The sequence below is a fragment of the Echiichthys vipera genome (assembly GCF_963691815.1).
Source record: "Echiichthys vipera genome assembly, chromosome: 18".
In the NCBI taxonomy this organism is placed as follows: domain Eukaryota; kingdom Metazoa; phylum Chordata; class Actinopteri; order Perciformes; family Trachinidae; genus Echiichthys; species Echiichthys vipera.
Genome location: NC_139843.1, coordinates 27,846,061 through 27,871,502, shown reverse-complemented (window position 1 = coordinate 27,871,502; position 25,442 = coordinate 27,846,061). Strand labels below are relative to the sequence as shown.

The window sequence follows — 25,442 nt, the reverse complement described above, 5'->3', positions numbered from 1 at the left end:
GAGAGGGAATGTCTCCACAGACACACATATTGGAATACTCAGCAAAGGGGCAACAAGTGCTTTCATTGGTGGGTCATATGATCAATCACCTTTGTTTTAACTCAATCTGAGATAGACAGTGACTAACAGACAAATAGATGAAAATCAACTTTAGTACAAACTTAAGTACAACTTTAGGCTAAGTGTTCCTAATAAACTGGTCACTAAGTGTATATTGGGATGCCTGTGAATGTTCTCATTTGTCCAGGTCATCGTTATCCCCAAAGCAATTTCAGTCAAAAGCAACTGGACTTGGTTATTTGTCTAAGGGCGCGCTCACACTATCCTCCCGGACCGAGACCCGGACTTTAGGGTACTTGTCCCCCCTCCCTCTCCCCCCCGCGCCCCAGCCCCGTTTGTACTCACACTACCAGGGCCTCGGCCAATACTTCTTGCTGTCCATACGCCTTCAAGCTGTAACACGTCACACGCATTGATCGCGTGTGTGTGGCTTTGTTTACAAATCTTTCCATAGACCTCTGAGTTTTTGTGCGTCTTGTCGACTGTTTTTGAATATTTTCATCCGACCAAATCTGCAGTAAACACTCCACCTCCGCATCACACCAACGTTAACCTTTCACCGCCATTGTTGTTGTTGTTAAATGTCCGCGCATGGTCCGTCCTTCTATTTACATGTCTGAACAGGCGGACATAACGCTACTGCCGTAGGGCTCATGCTCGTACACCTGCTTACGCTCGTGCTCGTACATGTGCAAACGGCTCCGCTAAAGCCCACCTCTTTAAAGCGGGCCGTGGAGGGCCAGCTGGCCCCAGTTGAGCGCGGAGCGGGTGCGCTCACACTACTTAAAGGTACTAGACTTTAGCTGAAAAACCGGTTTTGGCCGCGGCCAAAAGCACAGTGTGATCACGCTCTAAGAAGACGTTTCACCTCTCATCCAAGAGGCTTCATCAGTTCATGTACGCATCTGACCAGGCTGGGACTGGTCCAACTAACTGGTGTGGAGATGCGTGTATTTGTAACCTTTCACAAGGCCAATGTCGTCACTGGAACCCTTTGTGCTCCAAAGTGCCAACGACTGTCGTTGGAGTGATAGTCGTTGGTGGAGAGTTGGTTTTGACTTTGTTAGGGCGCACTCACACTGTCCTTCAGCACCGCAACCCGGGCTTTAGGGTACTTGTCCCCCCTCCCTCTCCCCCCGCGCCCCAGCCCCGTTTGTACTCACACTACCTGGGCCTCGGCCAATAATTCTTGCTGTCCATACGACATCACGCCGTAACACGTCACACGCATTGATCGCGTGTGTGTGGCTTTGTTTACAAATTTTTCCGTAGACCTCGGAGTGTTTGTGCGTCTTGTCGACTGTTTTTGAATATTTTCATCCGACCAAATCTGCAGTAAACACCTCCGCATCACACCAACGTGAACCTTTCACCGCCATTGTTGTTGTTGTTAAATGTCCACGCATGGTCCGTCCTTCTATTTACTATGTCCGAACAGGCGCACATACTGCTACCGCCGTAGGGCTCGTGCTCGGGCTCGTGCTCGTGCTCGTACACGTGCGCACGCTCGTGCTCGTGCAAACGGCTCTGCTAAAGCCCACCTCTTTCAAGCGGGCCGTGGGCGGCCCGCTGTCCGGCCCGCTGTCCGCAGTTATGCGCAGAACGGGTGCACTCACACTGCTTAAAGGTACTAGGCTTTAGCTGAAAAAACGGTTTTGGCCCGGGACAGAAGGACAGTGTCAGTGCGCCCTTAGTGCTCTATTGGGTCTTAACAACAAGTCGTTGGAGTCACAGGCGGCAATAGGTGAACAGTTGTTCTCTGAGGTTAGATTGTTAAATCTCCTGGGAAGAGATAAAAGGGCAGCATTGTAAAGTGGAGATGATTGGTGTCTCAGGGCGTGATCACACTGTCCTTTTGGCCGCGGCCAAAACCGTTTTTTCAGCTAAAGCCTAGTACCTTTAAGCCATGTGAGTGCACCCGCTCCGCGCTCAACTGCGGCCAGCGGACCGTCCACGGCCCGCTTGAAAGAGGTAGGCTTTAGCGGAGCCGTTTGCACATGTACAAGCACGAGCGTGCGCACGTGTACGAGCACTAGCCCTACGGCAGTAGCGTTATGTCCGCCTGTTCGGACATGTAAATAGAAGGACGGACCATGCGTGGACATTTAACAACAACAACAATGGTGGTGAAAGGTTCACGTTGGTGTGGTGCGGAGGTGGAGTGTTTACTGCAGATTTGGTCGGATGAAAATATTCAAAAACAGTCGACAAGACGCACAAAAACTCCGAGGTCTATGGAAAGATTTGTAAACAAAGCCACACACACGCGATCAATGCGTGTGACGTGTTACGGCTTGATGGCGTATGGACAGCAAGAAGCATTGGCCGAGGCCCTGGCAGTGTGAGTACAAACGGGGCTGGGGCGCGGGGGGCAAGTACCCTAAAGTCCGGGTCGTGGTCCGGGAGGACAGTGTGAGCAGACCCTCAGACCTCCTCCTCTGTTTAGCGATGATTTCTTTACTTTTACATAGACGGCTTCTTTTACTTCTCTTTCAAACCATCTGTCCTCTCTGGCCAGGATGTGGACATTGTTGCCAACAAAGGAGTGAGCTTTCTCCTTGAGATGTAAGTGGACAGCGGAGTTCAGGTTTGAAATACTCAGGGATGCAGTGTTTGTTGAAGATCCTCCTGAGTTTCTCTGATACCCCAGCCACATACAGGATGACTATGTTGTTTCTCTTGTTTTCTTTTTCTTTCTCAACCACTTTGGTTTTCTTTCTGGAAGCAGCTGCTGATTTCACATAGATCCAGCTGGGGTAACCACAAGTTGTGGCCTGTGAGCGGGTGGGTATGTTATCAGGTCTGTGTTGCAGGTCCTGATAACTCCAAGCTCGTGTTCAAGAGGGTGGTGGGAGTCAAACAGTAGATATTGATCTGTGTGAGTGGGTTTTCTGTTTACCCCAATATGGAGGCTCTTGTCATTCTCCATATGGATGTCACAGTATGAGAAAGGCAAACTGTTGTCCTTGACTGGTAAACTTGATGTTTCTGTCCACTGAGTTTATATGTTTGGTAAAAGTTTGCACCTCTTTGGATTTGATTTTAACCCATGTGTCGTCCACATATCTGAACCTTTGGCTGTGTTATTTCTTTGAAGGAGTTCAAAGCTGTGTCCTCTACCTCCTCTATGTATGGATTTGCCACAATAGGGGATATTGGTGAACTCATGGTCTTGTTTGAGATTTGTTCGGTTGTGTAAGGAGTTGTCCTGTGTGAGCCGCTCTCTTACTGTGGCCAGAGCCTCCATGGTTGAAATACAGGTGAACAAGGAAGTCACGTTGTAGGATACCATGGTTTCATCTGGATCCATTGTTATGTCTCGGACTTTGTTCACAAAGTCCATGGAGTTTTGGATGTGGTGTGGGGTGTTGCCCACCAGTGGTGACAGGATATTGGCTATGTGCTTGGCAACGTTGTAGGTGACCGAATTTATGATGCTGACAATGGGCCTGAGCGGGGCCCCTTCTTTATGGATTTTTGGGAGACCATATAAGCCAATCCATGGGTTAAAATTAGGGGTGGAACGGTTCATTAAAAAAATCTGTCCCGTTCGGTACGCATGTCACGGTTCGGGACACGTGTGTACCGTTCGGTTTATGAGGTGCAACGTAGCGTAAGCCTTCATGGCTGCTGTCCTTTAATCTCAATGCTACGTCTCAGCGCTACGTCTCAGCGGGTTAAATCCCAGCGCGCTGGTGGACTTGCTCCATGCTAGCCCCATAGGCGCGCTGCCACAACGCTACGCACGCTCCTGCTACGCACATTCCCACTACGCACGTTCGCAACAGCTCGCTAAGCTCCGCTCTGTTGTTGTTCTCAATCGGTCAGTCTGATGTGGTGATTTAACCACAGATTTAACCAATGTCTCTTCTACTCTGAAAAAAAGAAAGGTTGTCACAGAAAACCGTCAGTTCACCAGAGAATGGACAGAGAAGTTTTTGTTTCTGTCTCTGTGAAGCCATATCGGTGTGTGAAGAGGATTAGTTATAATGGCATTTTCAGAAAAATCATGCTACTCTACATTTATGTTACGTTAATTTGTGTCAGTGTGTCAATAATTGAGTAAAAACCTCTGGTTAACAGGTTTGTTCATTTAACAAGGATTGTTTTTTGACAAGCTTGTTGCACTTTGAGGTCATGACTAATATTTACATTGATAAAAAAAGACAATATACTGTATGCACTCCTATGTTGCTGCATTGTTTTACAATATCCATTAATGTGATGCTCATATTTGTCCGGCCCCTCATTTTGGATCATTTTCGTCAACCAGCCCCAATTCCAAATTAATTGAATAGACCTGATTTAGCCTATTTCAGTCAGTTCAGTGATTGCTGTTTCTGCGTATTTTAGTTAAAGAAAATCTATTTTCTTAATTTTTTTTAGATTTGATAATGTAAAAGTGTTTATATTCTTACCTAGAAGGCAAACAATTGTTTACCTTTTTGCTAAGTAAATATATAAACACGTAAATGCAGCAATGTGTCTCCTACTGTTTCAAAATCTCACGTTACTTTGATTTAAGATTGTTACAGTAATCCCTAAGCAAGCTGCCTCATTATTTCAGTTTTTGCATGATTGCATGACATGTCCTTAAGACTATCTGATTAAAAAATAATTTAATTATTAGGCTATAGATCTGATACATGGTATTTTAAGAATCTAAAAGAAATAGAAAAAAACAACCGAACCGAACCGAAAAACCGTGATCCGAAAACCATGATATGAACCGAAAAGTCGATTTTGTGAACCGTTCCACCCCTAGTTAAAATCCAAAGAGGTGCAAACTTTGACGGAACGTATAAACTCAGTGGACAGAAACATCAAGTTCACCAGAGAAGAAGTCCAGGACAACAAACCCACTCACACAGATCAATATGTGGCTGGGGGTATCACAGAAACACTGCATCCCTGTGTATTTCAAACCCAGTAACACACTCTGACAGAGACTAGTACATCCCAAGGACAGTAAACCACACACCCACAGAAGCAATCTGGTTTATGCTGTTCAATGCAACGAGGAATGCAAAGATCTCTACATTGGAGAAACAAAACAACCACTGCATAAACGCCATGGCAACAGAGGAGGAGGTCTGAGACACCACTTATCTCCAAATTATAAAGCTGCCCTTTTATCCCTTCCCAGGAGATTCAACAATCTAACCTCAAAGAACAACTGTTCACAAAGGGCCTCCTGTGACTCCAACGGCCGTCGTTAAGACTCAGTAGAGCACTAACAAAGTCAAAACCAACTTCCCACCAATGACTGTCACTCTAACGACGGTCGCACTTGGAGCACAAAGGGTTCATCATCGGCCTTGTGAAAGGTTAAATACCTGGATCTACAAAGCAGATAGTTGGACCAGTAGCAGACTGGTCAGATGCGTACATGAACTGATGATATTGGATGAGAGATGACACGTCTTACTAGACAAATAACCAAGTCCAGTTGCTTTTGACTGAAATTGCTTTGGGAAAAATGTTTTGATTTTTTTTTTTTCTCCAGACACTGATCATTCAGAAATGTTTCCTTTCAATCAAGCAGATCATGTCAGTCAGCTGTACACTTAATGCTTTGTCTTTATCTGTAGTGTATTGGTGTTGATGGAGGTTGGGGGTACCTGAGTGTTGCCAGTGGTCCCGCTGGGTCTCCCTCCCGCCATCTTTAATGTATCAACAACAAGAAAAAAAAGAAATAGAATTGAAGGAAATAAATACAAAGAAAGTGTGGAACAAGGAAACGTTTTGTTAATGACTGTGGGACCAGAAATAACTGGCTGAGTGTCAAACAGATTGCTTCACCACTGAGCTCCTTCTATATGGGCCTCAAGCATTTGCCCAAACAGAACCAAAATCACAAAGGAACATATTTCACTCTAAAACTGAATGAGACAGCAGACATGGGTCCAACAGTTAGGGAGAGAGAATTAGAGATAACCACAGTTATTGCTTGATTAAACAACATATTTCTGGATTAGGACTTTGCATAATAAAAGGTTTGAGGTGGGTTTGGGAGGCTGTGTTGACTCATTTCTCTGAAACACACATATAATCAGACACAATGAAAACAATGCTGAGGGAAAGTGAGTGGTCGGCAAATCACACAACGACAGAAACACAACAACAATGGCCATCTATTAGCTGCATTCAGGTAGAGTATACGAACAGTGACATTTGATTGCCCAATCAATGATTTGAGAAAATTATCTGCAGAATAATGGAAATAGTTGGCCTAAATAAATGATTCCTGTATGGAGTCTATAACACATAACGTGAAACATTGTTGGTCTTCTTTAAAAGAAAAGAACTGTTCATGTATTTATGTAGCCATTATCATGTAAAGGGACATTTTTTTGGTAATGCCATTAAATACTCACATTTACCTGTTGGAACTGATACTGAGTCGTCTCACCTGGCTATAATGACACCTTCCCTGTTTTGTTTACTGCTTCCATCATGTTTATGTTTCATTCTTGGTACATATGTACTCATCCAACCCCGTTGTACAAAGGAGCGATACAAGAAGACTATGATTCATCTACCTCAGCCAGGATACAGGATACTGCTTTTAACTGGACTTTATCTCTTACATTACCTGATTACCATTCAGTTTTCTTATTTATTGTTCTTTGACCCATTTTGATTGTCACTTGTTATTAATCCTCACACCTCATAACTTTTAATGCACCTTTTTGTTACTGAATTTTTATTTGATTATATTTTAATGAACCTTCATTGCATTTTATTGTCTTTTAAGGTTTTTTGTATGTTACTGTCTGCTATGACTATTTAATTTCTGTCCAGGGATAAATAAAGTCATCTATCTAGCTATCGCTCTCTCTCTATCTATCTATCCATCCATCCATCTGTAGGCTGGTCATTTCACTTCTTTGACAGAGGTCTGATGGTGCTTTGATAACAGGAATACATAGCCTGCATGACTTGTTGATTGCATAAGAGATTCTGTTTGATCTGAGGCTTAAAGTCATAATCCATAAGAATTGAGATCCCTTGTTTCTAGAGGCCTCTTTGGCAGTAAGATGTAACTGCAGGTGAGCCTCTTCTTTCAGAGCCTCCATCTTGTCACGTTCTCGGTCACTATTTGTTTTTGTACTTTTTTTGTTTTGTTCTTTTATATCTTTATTGACACACTTTCCCATCTCTACTGTCGGTCCGTCCCCTATATGTACCCCTCTTTAATCCATTACACACACATATTATATTATATATTATCCTATTATATTTCTGCCCTTACTACAAGCCTGACTCAGAAGTTGGAAGTTCCTGCTTTCAGATTACAATGAAACGCAGCATAACTGGCGACAATGAGCTCCAACTGCAGACCAACTACGGTCAGCAACCTCACTAACATGGTGGTGTATTTACATCTATATAGGGAATGTCTAAAGTGCTTTCATTAGTGGTTTTACATCATCAATCACCATTGTTTTAACTCACTCTGGGATAGATAGGTACTGAAAACACAATTACCTAGATGAAAATCTTACAGTTTATATCTTTAATGTAAAATACTATTTTTGTAATAGTTGCATTGTACTATATTTTTGAATGTGTCCATCGTCTTCAGTACCACTGTCAGCTGTGAGGAAGCTCTTCCTGCTGCGGTGTGTGTGTGTGTGTGTGTTCTCTGTGTGTGTATGTACTCACATGGGCAGTGTTGTTGTTCTGGCTGGATCGTGACCTTCGTCTGGAAGTAATGCCAATGTTTTCTCCTTTCAGCAGGGAGTGGACCACATCATCCAGAAAGGTCATCTGGATCATAGATGGATCCACATTCTGAGGCTCTAGCACCTGAACACACGCAAGATTCTCTTTACACTCTCCACATGTTAATCTAAAGCCTCTTTCACACACGCGCTGCCCACCTGATAATATATAGACATTACCTGGCAGGGCTGTATGTGAGAATGCAATCGTCTGAATCAGCTGGACAGGTCATTAAGCAGACTCTACCCTGCCAGCTCCCTGTACAAAGTCTGTGTAATGTCTGAGTGAGCCCATGTGTTAAAAGAGCCGCTCATTGTCCAGAGAATGTACAGCGAGCGGGCATGTTGATGACATTGCTGAGAGCAACAAAAATGTCTATCCGGAGGGATGACAAGATTCAGGAACTTCTGTCAGTAAGGACCAATGCCGAAAATCACCAGACAAATTCAAGGAATGACAAGAGACTATGAATGCATCTAAGGGCGCACTCACACTGTCCTTCCGCATTGCGCCCCGGGCTTTAGGGTACTTGTCCCCCCCTCCCTCTCCCCCCGCGCCCCAGGCCCATTTGTACTCGCACTACCTGGGCCTCGCGCAAATGCTTCTTGCTGTCCATACGTCATTACGCCTTAACACGTCACACGCATTGATTGACGTCACCGCGATGCATCGCTTTGTTTACAAATCTTTCCATAGACCTCAGAGCTTTTGTGCGTCTTTTCCGACTGTTTTTGAATATTTTCATCCGACCAAATCTGCAGTAAACACTCCACCTCTGCATCACACCAACGTGAACCTTTCGCCGCCATTGTTGTTGTTGTTAAATGTCTGCGCATGGTCCGTCCTTCTATTTTCTATGTCCGAACAGGCGCACATAAATTACGTCAGAACTGTCGTAGGCCTCGTGCTCGTGCTCGTACACGCGCGCACACTCGTGCTCGTACATGTGCAAACGCGCTCTACAAAAGCCCACCTCTCTCAGCCGGGCCGTGGACGGCCAGCTGGCCGCAGTTATGCACGGAGCGGTTGCACTCACACTGGTCAAACGCACTAGGCTTGACCCGAAAAACCTGTTTTGGCCCGGTGCGGAAGGACAGTGTGAGCTGCGGCCAGCTGGCCGTCCACGGCCCGTTAGAGAGAGGTGGGCTTTTGTAGAGCGCACATGTACGAGCACGAGCGTGTGCACGTGTATGAGCACGAGGCCTACGGCGGCTCTGACGTCATTTAATGTGCGCCTCTTCAGACATAGAAAAAAAAAAAAAAGACAGACCATGCGCGGACATTTAAAAGAATGGCGGCGAAAGGTTCACCTTGGTGTGATGCGGAGGTGGAGTGTTTACTGCAGATTTGGTCGGATGAAAATATTCAAAAACAGTCGGACAAAACGCACAAAAAACTCAGAGGTCTATGGAAAGATTTGTAACAAAGCGACGCATCGCGATGACGACATCAATGCGTGTGACATGCTACGGCGTGATGACGTATGGACAGGCAAGAAGCATTTGCCGAGGCCCAGGCAGTGCGAGTACAAACGAGCCTGGCCAGCGGGGGGAGAGGGAGGGGGGTCAAGTACCCTAAAGCCCGGGGCACGGTACGGGCGGACAGTGTGAATGCGCCCTAACACCGAAAATATCCTCCCTGTTATGTGCTGCATGTGTGAAAAAGAAACTTATTCAACCAATCAATCTGTGATAAAACTGAGCCATGAACTGTATTTAGTGTTATAACTTCCATCAAACTAATACAAACTACAGTAAATGAAAATGCGAAAGAGATTAATTGACACAAACAAAATACTGTTTTAATGCAAAGTCTTATCCAACAACCTGCATGTGAAATGATACATCAGCCTGATTATTAAATCTGTATACTCCACTGCCCAAAAATATCTCTTCTACAGAAGTCAAAAACTAGATAGAAACATTAAATCTCTGTTAAAAACAGTAATTGGTTACTGGTTCTTACTAAATATATCTATAATCCCCAGGCACCAACAAACAGCTGGGGCAAACTACAGAAACAAGCATGGCAGCAAATTAGTTAACGAAAAGGCAAGCCAACAGTCACAGATGTGGAGATAAAGTTGACATTAGTTTCAGATGGGTATAAGTTAATTGGCTATCAGCAGGAATGAGTGCAGGATTCATGTCAACTGTTAATCATCTACAGTGCTGTAGTATTTGCCCCTGTCACTTTTGCTAAACTTTGTTGCATTAAATACTCAACTTAAAATACATAAAACCCATCTTATTCATCACCAATCTACACACAATACATCATAATGACGAAGCAAAAACTGATTTTTAGAAATTTTAACACATTAAAAAAATAAAAAACTGAAATATCACATGTGCAAAAGTTTATGCCCCCCTTACTCAGTATGCTGTTAAAGCACCTTTGGAAGTATTTCCAGCCTGGATTCCTTTTGTGTATGAAGCTACAGGCTTTACACATTGATCAACATCAGCACACTCTTTATAGTTGCATACATAGAATAACTTAGTGTGTGTGTGTGTGTGTGTGTGTGTGTGTGTGTGTGTGTGTGTTAGTGTACCTGGTCATTCATAACGACCATGTTTCGACTGAAGAGGTCGTGGTGTGTAATGATGCCAGTGAACCACTGGGTGGCCGAGTCTTGTCTGTACACACGCACACGGTAGCCATTCAACGAGTAAGGACCTGGAAGCAACAGGAAACGTTCAACCAGTGTTATTGTCCCATTGCTGGAAGTATAAAACTTTACTACACACTCCTCATACTATAACACACACTAGTTACAGTGATGAGATAACTGAGCAGACTGAGTCTTAGTATCGAACCATTTTTTTTTATAGTGTTCTTATTCGATGTATGATTTTGTCCTTTGGATTTTCTTTCCTGTTTTGACATTATGTCACACAACACTCTGTTGCTCTTTCTTTAATTTTTTCTCAGTTAAAGATTTTTTTCGGAGGAGTTTTTCCTTATCCAAATCAAGGGTCTAGGAACGGAGAAGTCTAACAATAATGTTACACTTTAGACATTGCAACAATGACATCTACAGAGTGTAATACTTGGCAATATAAAGAGCGTAATAGAAAGCTTACCTTGCATAAAAATTTCCTGCACCTTCTGGTCTTTGAACCAGCCCCTCACTTCTTCATGGAGCTGATGGTTGTCTCTTAACACTGGGTTCTGACTGTCCACCTCATCCTGAAAGACACACACAGGACATCAAATGAGCCATACACACAATGAAACTTGTTTCAAGTAGTCCACACTAGAAGGAGACATCTGAAAATGCTTGCACACCATTTCTCCTCTTTCAGGTGGCAAACTACAAAGTTGTGCATTTCAGAACTGTGGTTAGTAGTGGCAGGGACATGGTTACTGCTGAGCCTCAGATGGTTAAACTTCTGTCCTGCTCTCCATCAAACCCACCTCTTTTATTTCTGTTGTACAAAAAAATGTTGTGTAAAAATTAAATAAAAACAGAATACAATGTTTTGCAAATCCTTTTACACCTTTTCATATTCAATTGAATAACCTACAAAGACAAGACATTTAATGTTCAAACTGACTACAGTTTTTTTCATTTTGAGTTCGATGCCGTTAAAACACACGTTAAAAAAAAGCTGGGACAGGGGCAACAAAAGACTGGGAAAGTTGAGGAATGCTCACAACATTTGGAACATTCAACAGGTGAACAGCAATGGTTTCTCAAGGCTGTACAATAGCGCACTGCTCCCACGTTCTCTCCGCACAGCAAATTTATGCAGCGCATAAAATAAAATCCAGCCTGAACTGTAAATAAAACGCATGACAATTTATTCTGTAGAATTTGCAATGCAACTCAGTGAAATCAAGTCCAGCCAATGACATGATGAGGCTCACATGTATTTACTTACACAGCCAATCAATTTAATTAACAGCGCTTTATGCATACGTGCCTCTGATTTTTTTATACAGTCTATGGGTTTAGCAGGTTAGCGTATAGCTGACGGTGCAGCGGTGATGCTAACCCCTTACTATTGGTGAAACAAACGGGCAGTGGCACATCCACCCACTAAGCCAAAGTCAAAAAGAAATGCAGTGCTTTTAAGATGGATAGCTGTCGGAGTATGTGCAAACAGAAGAACAAGTGGAAAAACTGGATGAGATTTTTCCTTTTTCGAGCAAGAAAGGGCTGCTCTGCAAAACATGTTTTTGAAGAGAAAAATGTGGACTGAATGGAAGTTGGGCTACCTCAAGCATCACAATTGCTTGAATTGTACAAAGACTCAAGATGGGAATGGGGAGCTGTCACACAAAAAGAAATCTGACCCCGAGCAAGTTAAAACTCTCATCAACAATACTCTACTCGCCATCAAAATGAATGCATCAATGCTGTCGGTTCAACAAATCCATGATCACATGGCAAAGTATATGAGTATACCAGCAGGATGGCAAAGAAAAAATTATGCCTTTGAATTTGTGAACTCAATTAATGAGATCCCTGGCATACCCTGATAGTAGATGAGAGCACAGGCATAACAGTGCACAAAATGCTAGTCCTATACATTAAATACAGGGAGGAAAATTACATCAACTATAAAAATGTGTTCGGCGGCATCATCCAGCACATCAAGCACAACAAAATGAAATTGATTAGCTGCGTAAGTAAGGTCAGTGCTCAAGAGTGCCTCAGTGAATGAAAAATATCCCTTTAAATATATTATGCACCGTTTAACTAGCAAAAGTGGAGTTGGACATGGGCTAAATGCACTTTAAACAATGCACTATAGATCATTTAAACGGGGTGGTCACAGAGTGAGAGGCATAAGAGAGGGTGAAACACTGAAATAATCAAAGAAGAAGTAGAAAATACTATTAAAGTAATCTACACCCCTTAAACACAAACAAACAGCCATATACACACACTGACAGAACGGAAAACCACAGTCATCATACTAGTAAGTTATAAGTAGTAACACATTTTCTGCTCTGTGCATCTGTGTGTGTGTGTGTGTGTGTGTGTGTGTGTGTGTGTGTGTGTGTGTGTGTGTGTGTGTGTGTGTGTGTGTGTGTGTGTATTCAACTGAGGTTATTTTGGCGAGTGTTCAAGGTTAGTAGATTCTTATTTCAATAATATATAAAATATTGCCTTTGCATAACAGGACATTTTTGCATTTGCAGTCCGGAGTCTGACTATATACTGGGCAGCTAAATGTATTTTTAGTTTAAAGAGATCATTCAGCTCTTTGAAGTCTGGGAGAACTCATTAAATAAACATTTCTTATGTCGTTCCATTTTTAACATTGTAGGAGAAAGTGCATCTCTGTCTCCACCTCACCTGTCCTACAGTGACCACATGTTCTGTTTTCTTTTGGTTGCCATGTTTTTTTGTGTCTTCCTGTTTCTATTGCCAGTCAGTGGTCACTGAGCCTGTACTTGGTCAGAATCTGTCTCTGCTTTCTATCTCTGACAGTACACAGATATTCTGATCATTCATAATCTCCTTGAAGGGCAAGAGAACATCCCAATCTAATTTGGCTTTTAGTTGTTTCTTCCCAATGGTCCAGAATTTATTTACATCGTGATATCATTTGTTTTATTCTGACTGGTGTTTGAAGAGCAGTGTTGATGTGAGGCTGGTCAGACTGTGTCTAATAGGGGAAAGTTAGCCTCAGAACCAACTGACATTTTTTACTAGAAAAATACAGATCATACTTTATGATCTACCAATTAAAAGGCATTATGGATAACACCATTGTCTTCAGACTTTTCCTAGGACTGTTTCTATGACTCAAGGCTGTTTGTTCAAGCTCTGCTGTGAATACAACAAAGAGCTGAAGCAAACACACCACAGTGTGACACAAGGACAACTTGTGCACTAGATAATAAGGAACATAACAAATATGACATGCATTCACATATACTGTATATGGAGTAAAGACAGATGGCCCGTCAAAATCTTCAAAAACACTGTTGCCGTGGAGACGCTGAGGCATGACGGAACAAACAGCTCTGTGTTAATAAATCAGTCCACAGAGTCAGACTTCCATGATGCAGCCATTAATTGGCTTGGAGAGCACAATCTATAATATTAACTAAAGTAAATCTGATAAAATATAGAACTATGATCATCATATGAATGTGGATAGCACTTGCAAATTGTATGATGCTTGTTGCTTGTCTCTCCAGCACCTTTCCTACTAGTATAAGTTTTCCCAGAGCACAGCCAGTCATAAGAATTTGAGCTTTTAATTGGCTTTGGACAGTGACAAAACGCACCATGGCCCACAGATAAACTTGTAAAAGTAAACATAGTGTATTATATAATAGTTGCTCAGACACAAAGCAGAGAAACTTACTAACCCAGGTAGAACACACTACACCATTCCACACAGTATATGTGGCAACTCTTTACACATATTGTACATCAGGCCAAAATGTTCTTAAATTTTAGTCTATACAGTAAATCTGTACATTCTTTAAAGAGGCCATTTTCATATTTGCATTTTTCAGGTCCGCTACAATAGGTTTACATGCTTTGATCTAAAAAAAACCCTGCATATTTCTCTTATTGCCCATTGCTGCAGCATCTCTGTGTGCAACGCTCTGCCTGAGCTTCAGCCCCCAGGTTTTTTGTTGGATGTGTGTTAGTGAAAAGCAGCAGATTAGTCTTTCTTCAGCTTGCTTCATGTTGTGATGTGTTTACACTTCTGACACATCAATTACTATATAGCTTTATATATATACTGTATATACACGTGTATATATATATATATATATATATATATATATATATATATACACGTGTATATATATATATATATATATATATATATATATATATATATATATATATGCACTTGATAACCTTAGACACTAGTGGGCAGCAGTAAGCTGGAAATCTGCTGACAGGATAAAAGGAAAATACACCCTTCGACCACAAAATGTTTAGCAATGACAGAGTGCCCGTATTTCTGCATGTTGAGTCCACAGGAAATAAGCAGCCGAAGAAGTAACGTGATGCTGACAGCTACCACAAAGAGGCTGAAAACAACAAAAGAACAACGCCAACAAAAGAACAACCTTCTAACCTTCGTTGTAACTCGCTCCTAGCTTATTACACTCCAACAACTCCCCCTATTTTTCTCGCCACCCCCTGAGAATAATAGGGGGAGTTGTCATATGCCTGCAGCTCCTCAATCCAGCCGGCCAGCTGGCCCTCTGGCTCCTTGAACGACAATAGCCACCGCAGTGGTCAGTCCTGAAAGTGAAGTGGAGACCCCAAGGTAATATTTTAAGTGTCGGATGGCATTGACAATGGTGAGCAGCTCCCGTCTGGTGACACAGTTCAGCATTGTTAAATGTTTTACTGTGATAGGCTACCACCCTCTCTCTCCCAGGTGTCACCTGAGTCAACACAGCCCCGGCGCCGACACTACTGGCCTCAGTGTCAAGCACGGAAGGTAGGGATAGATCTGGTGGGGACAGGACCAGGGCCTCAACGTGGGCTCTCTGCAGAGAGGAAAATGCTGTGCGACACTCCTCCGTCCACACGAACGCCTCTCCTTTTCGCAGCCGCCGGAACAGGGGTGCAGCTATACAGGAGAACCCCCTCACGAACCTCTCCAACACCCGCCTAAGGGCTCTGAGGGCTGATCCGAAGGAGTCACCACGGACAAGTATGTCATCCAGATACATGACACACTCTTGGCAGGAGATGTCAGCAAGCACCCTGTCCATCAGTCTTTCAAACGTAGCAGGGGCATTGCAGAGGCCGAATGGGAGGACCTTAAACTGCCACAACCCCCCGCTGGTGATGAAGGTTTTTGGTTTGGCAGCTGGGGCGAGGGGAACCTGCCAGTACCCGCTGCGCATGTCCAAGGAAGAGAACCAGGGGGACCCCGCTACTGTGTCCAGGGCCTAATTGATGCATGGGAGAGGATAGGTTTTTTTTGTAGTGACTTTGTTGAGGGGTCTGAAATCCACGCAGAACTGCCAGTCATCCTTTGCCTTTTTGGGGACCATGACAACTGGTGAGGCCCACGAGCTGGTGGAAGGCTCGATGACTACGGCCCGTTGCATCTCACGTAGCGCTTTGTCACCTGCTTCCTGCCTGGCCAGCAGAAGGCGTCGAAGTCTCATCCTGATGGGCGGTGCATCTCCTGTCTAGATGTCATGTTGGATGAGACTAGTCCAGCCCACGTCATCCTCTGACAGAGAGAAACAGTCTTTGAACTCCAGTAGGATCTGCCACAACAGGTCCTGTTCGCTGATATTCAGTCCATCACAGTTTTTCAGCCAGACCTCCTTCACAGCCAGGACTCTCTACCCCGCTATGGTGTGGGCAGCGGTACAGCCTGGCTTGAGTGGATGTCTAGCCAACTGGATGACATGTCCGTCTGGAAAAGTGAGCGTTCCTCTCCTGATGTCAATGACACAGCCCAATGTCCCAAGAACATCCAGCCCCAGTATGCAGTCCTCCAGGTCCGCGACCCCCACCGGGCAGTGTATAGTCTGTTTTCCCAACCCCAGAGTCACTAGTGCCTCTCCGACTATGGGGGCCTGATCTCCGGTGACTGTCTGCAACTTCACTATGGTGGGGATAACTGTTGTCCCCTTCTACACCACATCTGGTTTCACTAGGGTTGCTGAGGAGCCTGTATCCACCAGTGCAGAGCAGCACATCCCTCCAACAGTCACTGGGGCGTACCAGCAGTATCATATCCAGATTCGGCCCAGCATCACACTTCACTCCAGATGACCATCCACATCATCTGCCTGTCGCAACGCCCCCCACAGGTCATGTTGCACCATATCCCCACCAGTGCAGGGCCGGGACATTGTCCCGGGGATCCGCCCTGTCCTAACTAAGCGGACCCCTCCCTGCTTCTTAGAGACCTGAGGGCACTGCCGGACCAGGTGGCCAGGCTGGCCGCACCCCCAGCAAACCAAAGTATGTGACCTGGTGCGCTGCTCTTCATGCAGCGTGTCAGCCCCCACCAGCTGCGTTAGTTCTTCTACCCAGTCCAACTCCGCCTCCCTCACAGCACTCACCTTAGGCGAACTGTCCATTGTGGCCCCAAGGGGTCCAGCACACAGCATCTCCTTCTCTGAAACCAGCTCCAAAGCCTCCAAGAGCGACTTGGGGTGGGCCAGCATCGTCTGGAAACGCAGGTTGGTAGGCAACAGTGCCTGGAGGAAGTGGTCTCGGCCTAATTCGCTCTGGATGGCGGGGGGCATGTGTGCGTAGGTGCGTTAGACCAGTCCCTCTATGTCGTTGGCGCGATCCCTCAGCGCCTCCCCCAGGTCGTCGCTGTCGGCTGCAAAGTTTAGAGCAAAGCAGGCTAGCTGCTGAGCATTGTCCAAACCTCCTCTTTAAAGCTCCCACTACCGCATCATAGTCACTCCTATTGTCAAGCTCGAAAGAGGATCCCCAGCAAGGTACATTGCTAGTTGGAGGGCTTTAACTTCCATTGACCATTTGGCTGCCCGAGCCAACAACTCAAACTGAGCGTGAAATGCCTCCCAGTCAGTCTTGCCATCATACCTGGGAGTCTTAATTGAGGGCAGCCAGACAGCTGTGACTCCGGCCGCCAGCCGGCCGGCCTGTGACTCTGTTCCCTCATCGGAGCGCGCTGATCGTCCAAAACCCGCATTAGAAGCCAATCTCAGAATCATGTCTCTCACCCGTTCTCTGTGCTCCGCCGCGCTCCAAGGCCTGGCAGAGCTGTCATAATCCTACTCATCAGCTCCTCCCTCCAGCTTGATCTTCAAGGAACTCCCCTGCCGCATCTCCTCCCTGGAGTGGTCATAGTAGCAGCCCCCGTTAGCCCGTCGTGGACAAGACCACAGCCGTCAGAAGCCTCGTGGCGATGTCCTTAATGCTATTCGCCTTTTACCTTCTGACACCAGTGTAGCGTCCCTCAGTGATCAGGCGGTGAGACTTTATCCAGTTTTTTGCGCTTTATTTCTAACTGAACACGGCAACTGTGGGCCGCGGCCGACGCCAACAAAAGTACAACCTTCTAACCCTCGTTTTAACTCGCTCCTAGCTTATTACCCTCCAACAACTCCCCCTATTTTTCTCGCCATCCCCCTCTTTCTCTACTACAACTACAGGCTTCCAGCATCTCAAAAAAAACATGTAACCGTATATCTACGTGTATTTGCTGAGTAGACTTTAAATAGTACAAATTAAATTTTCATAATTACAGATAACCCCAATTCAATTTATTTCTAAAAGAAAAAAGTGCAGGCACTCAGGTGGGTTTGAGTTAAAAACCCTTTATTTTAGTGTGTAAAATTTAAAAAACACCAACACATATACTCCTTCCTCAGGTGCAGGAGCAGGGACTCCAGCAGCTCCTGTGATCCTGTTGAATCATTTATTTATAAATTGAGGATAAATGTATGAGATCATCCGTTGGTAGGCTAACGTTATATAAACTGTTGGTTTGCGCTGCGTTCTTCAGTCGGCCGTTGGTCTTAAACAGTCTGATTAAAACTGGATATCGTTTTTAAAGTTGCCATTTTTCATGTGCTGAGTCATTGTTATACAGAATTAAGTCACTGTTCAGCTTAGAATATAACATCTGCATGTCCTTTATAAGATTAAAACACCATGACTGTGCAGAAAGATCAGAGTTTAAGTACCGAATATTGTGAAATAACAAATTTTTTTTTCTTTTTTTCTTCCTTTTCCCATTTAATACTGTAGGTCCATGATTGAACCTGTCTATCTGCCCTGACGACGTGAAGCCACAGAACCGGAGGAAGTCAGCAGTTGATTTGTTCCTTTATTGAGATGTGCTGTTAAAGTGATTCTGGTGATAGTCTACTGTAGGTGTGTGGGGGTTGTTGATGGTGAATGGCCCATCATTCCGAACAAAAGAATTAACCAGCTCGGTGGAGCAGTGTCGGGCAGGTTACTTGTTACATGAAATTAAGTTCTCGGGCTGTAGTGCTTTATGTTTTACTACCGGAGCACACTTATGACCCACGCACATGTGTGCACGCGTATTATTAAAATGGTGCACCTTTTCTAAGGTTGTGTAACCTACTGTAACAAGTCTACATAGACCTAATATGAGTCAACTGTAGAAAGGCCTTTACCCACGGGGGAGTCTTTTTCCTGTAATTAATTTGCACTTGAATATATATTTAGAACTGTTTTTTTTCTCATTAATTTTAACAGAACGTGAATATTACACGGCAAAAGTGATGTTATTTTTGTGGATCAAGGACAATTCTTCAGGGCTTTCGCACCGCGAAAAAATATCAACCAATCAGGTTGTTAGTTTACTTATTAGGATTATAATACCACAAAAGTCTGCTGCTGGACCTCACTCATCTATGGATCAGACGGACAACTATTTGACTTTCAACATTGACAAAGGCTACGCAGATAGCTTCACTTCTCCCGTTCTGACCTTTCACAATAAAAGCTCTAGACACACTACACAACAGTTAACTGTTTACCAGAGGAAACTTAAATTCATTCAGAGCATTTCATTAAAAAGAAACTCAATTAAATATCGTACAGCAGCTCAGTTTGAGCTTTTCCTGCTTCAGCTTCCTGACTGTTCAGAAATCACAGGAGGAGACGCATTTAGTTTGTCTCCTGGACGGAGTCTCTGGAGTGAACCTCCGTTACTGCACTCAGCAGCAGAAACAGGACAGGGCTCCTCCTGAGCTTCTGTGAATGTTCAAACCTTTTATGTCGCACATTTGCACTGCTGCTGGTGTGAATAGTGCCGCTGTCATTCAATCTTTCCCCGCAATTGTTCAGTCTGTTACCGCTCTTTGACAGCAACTGGAAATGTTAAGGTAGAGTGTTTTAGTCCAACTCAAACATCAAAATGATGACAAACTATTTGCTGTGCCTGAATGTCAACTACATTATACTTTTCTGTTTTTCTCACTTGGAGAAAAAAGTGCAGAAGCGCCCCTCCAGTGCGTTCCAGCAGGACTTCACCCCTGGTCACAGGTTACAACTGGCTTTTTTAATGTTTCTCTTGTAAAGCCCGCTGTTGCTTAGAAAATGGAATATAATGAAAATGGCAATATACTGTAAGTAAAGATTATTCTGCTCTATTATTGTTATTCTTGTTCATATGATTTTTTTTGCTACCACTTATTTGTAGTACAGCCCACTGGAGCCTGCTTATATTATTGCAGCAATAAAGGTAAAGTGTTCATTATCAAACGAAAATAAAGCATTTGACGAAAACATTCACAGCGTTCCTGTAACAATCTGATTAATTAGTCCAGAGCAGACGGCCGTGCTGCAGTAACTGACGGTGGTCCAGTGCCATCGAGCCGTGCTGCTGTTTTAAACGCTAATGAACACGACAAAATAGCTCAGGTCAAATGAAAGGAGGAGCATCTGTAGGTATGTATATACAATAGTGTGTCATTACAACAATGCAAAAGCCCTGGCTGCTCGTTTAAGGGCAAGGTTTCTTGATACGGGCAAAAGTGCATTTCTCTGTGGACTGAGCATTTTGATATTATTATTGATTCAAAATAACAAACACTATAGTCAGTCACTACCGGCTGCCGTACAACCAGAACACACACACACCTACACATTTTCCCATCCCGCCACATCAGCAGTAACTGCAGGCTTAAGTGAAGCAAAGTGAGAGCCTCACTCTACATACACATTCCTCCATTCTTAAACCACTATGCCCACATAGAGCTGCCTTTTCTGCTGGAGACCTTTAACCCCCACTAAGGAGTGAAAACAATCTCTCTCTCTCTCTCTCTCTCTCTCTCTCTCTCTCTCTCGGAGTGCATGCTGGGAGTGAGTGTGCTGGGTGCGAGTGAATGGTGGAGCTGAGAGCGTTTGGTTTTTTGTTTCAAATTTTCGTAAGTTTGTAAAAAGCCATTTCCTTTTTCGTCGGTGTGAGTGTGTTTATGAGTTATTTGTTTGTCCTTTTTGGGTGTAAGGGTTGTTTTTGTGTGTGTGTGTGAACGTGTGTGTGTAATTGTTTGGAGGGGCAGCGTGCTGCCTGCGGCATAATGCCGGCCGCTGAGGCTCTGGCTGCCGACTTTGAAAAGCTTACTCGCAGGCATGCGATAAAGCTTTTCCCCGCAGTGCCATGTTCAGTGGAGGAAGCTGGACTGGCTGTAGGTGAGGTGGTGGGGTACGACAGTGTGAAGTCTGCCTCACGCATGAACGGGGCCATTGTCATATTTTTAGATAGTACGGCTAAGGTTGGCGAGGTGGTGGAGAGGGGAGTGGTTATCAGAGACACCTTCACTCCCGTCTCCCCTCTCGTCAACCCGGCCACGAAAATCATGATTTCAAACGCTCCCCCGTTCATCAAAAATGAATTGTTGGGGAGAGAACTGTCAAAATACGGACAGATAGTCTCACCCATCAGAATGGTGTCGCTGGGATGTAAATCCCTTAAATTAAAACATGTTGTTTGTCACAGGAGACAGGTTTATATGGTTTTAAAAGAAAGGAACACCGACCTGAACCTGTCTTTTTCTTTTAAAATTGATGGTTTTAATTATGTCGTCTTTGTTTCATCAGAGACGATGAAATGTTTCGGTTGTGGGGGCGAGGGGCACTTGGTCCGGTCCTGCCCGAAGGACTGCGGAGCGCAGCGGGCTGCTGCGGGGGGAGGTCCGCCCGGTGCTGCTGCTGCGGCTCCGGCGGGCGGTCCGCCCGGTGCTGCTGCTGCGGCTCCGGGTGGAGATCTGCCCGTTGCTGCGGCTGCGGCTTCGGGTGGAGGTCCGCCCGTTGCTGCGGCTGCGGCTCCGGGCGGGGGTCCGCCCGTTGCTGCGGCGGCAGCTCCGGGCGGAGATCCGCCCGTTGCTGCGGCTGCGGCGGCGGGTGGAGGTCCGCCCGTTGCTGCGGCTGCGGCTCCGGGTGGAGGACCGCCCGTTGCTGCGGCTGCGGCTCCGGGTGGGGATCCGCCCTTTGCCGCTGCGGCTGCGGCTCCGGGTGGAGGACCGCCCGTTGCTGCTGCGGCTGCGGCTCCGGGTGGGGATCCACCCGCAGATGTCACCCCTGCCCCGGTTACCGTGTGGGGCACCCCCGTTGTTGTCGCAAGGCCGGTTTTTTCTGCTCCGGTGGGGCCGTCCGTCGCGGAGAATCCTCCCGCGGCGCTGGTCCCCGTGGTTGCGACCAACGAATCAATAAACAATATGACAAACGATATGTGTGAAGAAATGATGGAGGAGGATCTGTCAGAAGACGATCTCCTCAAAATATCTCAGAAAAGAAAGAACATTGAAAGTGGAAAAATAAACAGTAAAGTAAAGAAAACGAGTTCCCAGAGGTCCACTGAGTCAGAGAGTGATCTCCTCCTGACTCAGCTGGACCCTCAGTCTCACTACTCTCCAGAGAAAATTAAAGCCTTCCTGGAGCAAACGAAAGGAGCCAGGCTGACTAATGTAGGTGAGTTCTTTCCTGACCTGCACCTTTTTATTAGTTCAGCCAAGCCGCTCACCAGGAAGAGCTATGGAGAGGAAATTTTAACCGAACAAGAAATATTTAGATTAAAAAAGTTAATACTGAAGGTGAGAGCTCAAATCGTCAATGATGAAGAGGATTGTTAGATGTTTTTATCTTTTACTGACTGCTCTTTTTACTGTTGTTCTTTTTTTATCCATGTGTGATTTTAACATCAGCACCTTAAACCTGAACGGTGCCAGGTCTGATTTTAAAAGAGCCACCCTTTTTAAACTGATGGAGACTAAAAGAATTGATGTCATGTTCGTTCAAGAAACTCACAGCACTGTAGACAATGAAAGTGACTGGAAGAGGGCTTTTAAAGGGGAGGTGGTTTTAAGTCACAGGTCCAGTCTGAGTGGAGGAGTGGGGATTTTATTTGCTCAGAGCTTTTTACCTTTTTCTTTTACTATTGATGAAGTCGTTCCAGGTGTTTTATTGAAAGTTAAAGCTGTCTTTGAAAACGTAAAACTTGTGTTTTTAAATGTCTACACTCCCACTAACGCAGTGGACAGGGTAGCGTTTTTAAACATTTTAAGTGATTGTGTTAAAAACTGTGAGGATGATGGTTTTATGTTTTTAGGGGGGGATTTTAATTGCACAATAAATCCAACCCTGGACAGGAACCATCCTGAGCCACACCCTCCTTCATCTCGCACACTCAGACAACTTATGGAGAACCATGAGCTGAGTGATGTGTGGAGGGCTTTTAACAGTCAGCACAGACAGTACACCTGGAGCCACAGTAGGGAGGGGGTTTTATCTCTGGCCAGACTGGACCGCTTTTATTGTTTTAAACACCATTTAAATATTTTTAAGAGGTGTTTTATTCAGCCTGTGGGTTTTAGTGATCATTTTTTAGTCTCCTGTCATGTTTTTATCAAAAACATCCGTTTTAAGAGCGCCTATTGGCATTTTAACACGGCCCTTTTAGATGACCAGGCTTTTAGAACTGCTTTTAAGTTTTTTTGGGAGTCCCACAGAGAGAGCAGGCCTGCCTTCACTAACATACAACAGTGGTGGGACTTTGGTAAGACCCAGATAAAGCAACTCTGCCAGCAGTTCACTTGTGGTGTCACTACAGACTTAACCCGGTCCATGAAAGATCTGGAGTCGCAGGTGGTGGAGCTGCAGACCTTAGCAGACTCCACAGCAAACCGAGGGCTTTTAGACTCCCTCAAGTCAAAAAAGTCGGCCATAGCCAACCTGCTGGGAGTCTCAGCACAGGGGGCTCTGGTCAGATCTAGGTTCATGAACATCACACAGATGGACGCCCCATCTCGCTTCTTCTTTGGGCTGGAGCGGAAAAATGGACAAAGGAAGACCATTCACTCTTTACGTACAGGTAGCTGCTCCCAAGTCTCAGACTCATCTGAGATTAGGAAGTATGCTGCCGGTTTCTACAGAGACCTCTTTAAGAGTGAGTGGACAAATAATCCAAATGTGTGCAGCAGCTTCCTCAGCGGTCTCCCTCAGGTCAGCGAGGCTGACAACAGGGAGTTGGCAGCAGGGGTGACACTGCAGGAGCTCCACACTGCCACCATGAGCCTGCAGAGCGGCAGAGCTCCAGGCATGGACGGCCTTCCTGCAGACTTTTACAAGTCCTTCTGGTCCACCCTAGGACCAGATCTGCTAGAGGTCCTAAATAACAGTCTAAAGACCGGCAGACTGCCTCTGAGCTGCAGGAGGGCCGCAATAACCCTGCTGCCTAAAAAGGGAGACCTGCAGGAACTTAAGAACTGGAGGCCGGTCTCATTGCTGTGCACGGATTATAAGATCCTGTCCAAAGCTCTGGCCCTTAGACTGAGGGAGGTGATGGCGTCCATCATCCACCCTGACCAGACCTACTGTGTGCCCGGCAGGCTCATCAGTGACAACGTCACTTTAATTCGAGACATTTTGGAGCTCTCCAGTTCATTGGGCATAGAGACTGGTCTGATTTCAATAGACCAGGAAAAGGCTTTTGACCGGGTTGAACACCAGTACCTGTGGCAGACTCTGGCTGCTTTTGGGTTCAACCCTGGTTTCATAGCCATGGTCCGGGTTCTCTATAGTGACATTGCAAGCATTCTGAAAATTAACGGCGGACTGGGCGCACCATTTGAGATCCAGAGAGGGGTGAGGCAGGGCTGCTCTCTCTCTGGGATGTTATATTCGATCGCCATCGAGCCTCTGCTCCACAAACTCAGAGCTAAACTGACAGGTGTGTGTTTCCCCCAGTGTCCTGTGTCTTTTAAATTGTCTGTGTACGCGGATGATCTCATTGTTTTAGTTAAATCACAAACAGATATTGACTTTTTAACTAACACTGTAAAAGACTTTGGTTTTATTTCATCTGCTAGGGTGAACTGGGGGAAAAGCGAGGCTCTGATGGCGGGGGGAGAGCTGGGGGGTCGGCTCAGGCTGCCTGGTGGCCTAGAGTGGAAAAAAGGAGGCTTCAGATATCTTGGAGTCTTCCTGGGGGATGAGACCAATAAAAATAAAAACTGGGACAATGTCCTGGAGAAGGTGAAAGGTCGGCTGGAGAAGTGGAGGTGGCTCCTCCCAAAGATGTCATATAGAGGCCGAACCTTAATAGCCAACAACCTGGTCTCATCCTCCTTGTGGCACCGGCTGGCCTGCGTCGATCCTCCAGTTTCTCTCCTGTCAAAAGTTCAGTCGGTTTTAGTTGATTTTATTTGGGACAAGTTACACTGGGTCCCACAGAGTGTCCTTTTTTTACCTAAAGAAGAGGGGGGGCAAGGCCTGGTCCATCTAGCCAGCAGGGGAGCGGCTTTCCGCCTCCAGTTTATTCAAAGACTGCTGACCGGGCCAAAGGACACTCTGTGGAGACCCCTGTCCCGCTGCATTCTGCAGGGTTTTAAAGGCCTTGGTCATGATTTTAATTTGTTTTTAATGAACATACCAAACATGAGCACATCTCCTTTGCCTGCTTTTTATAAAAGTGTTTTTAGAGTGTGGAGCCTGCTGAAGAAGGAGAGGAGGGATAACGCGGACTCCCTTTACTGGATCCTTCAGGAGCCGGTCCTGTGGGGGACCCGTCTGGACCTTCCCAGCTGGGCAGGTACGAATCTAACTACGAGACTGCAGACTGGGGGGGTTGTTACTCTGGGGCAGGTGGTGGCGCTGACTGGGCCCCAGATGGATGACCCCTCCAGACTCGCTGCCCAGCTGGGACTAACATCAGTGAGGGTCACACAAAAACTCCTGCAAC

The 25,442-nt window shown here is 45.3% G+C and overlaps 1 protein-coding gene across 3 annotated transcripts in view; it reads right to left on the bottom strand.

Annotated features, from left to right (window-relative positions):
• Positions 1–25,442, bottom strand: part of jmjd1cb (jumonji domain containing 1Cb) — a gene marked incomplete at its 5' end in the record, with an annotated part of 219,480 nt that overhangs the window by 69,810 nt on the left and 124,228 nt on the right. For all 3 annotated transcript variants that reach the window (XM_083933314.1, XM_083933315.1, XM_083933316.1), the window contains 4 exons: positions 5,682–5,723; positions 7,729–7,872; positions 10,343–10,467; positions 10,875–10,980. In XM_083933314.1, the coding sequence (XP_083789440.1) occupies positions 5,682–5,723; positions 7,729–7,872; positions 10,343–10,467; positions 10,875–10,980 (417 nt within the window). The remainder of the gene's footprint in view (positions 1–5,681; positions 5,724–7,728; positions 7,873–10,342; positions 10,468–10,874; positions 10,981–25,442) is intronic.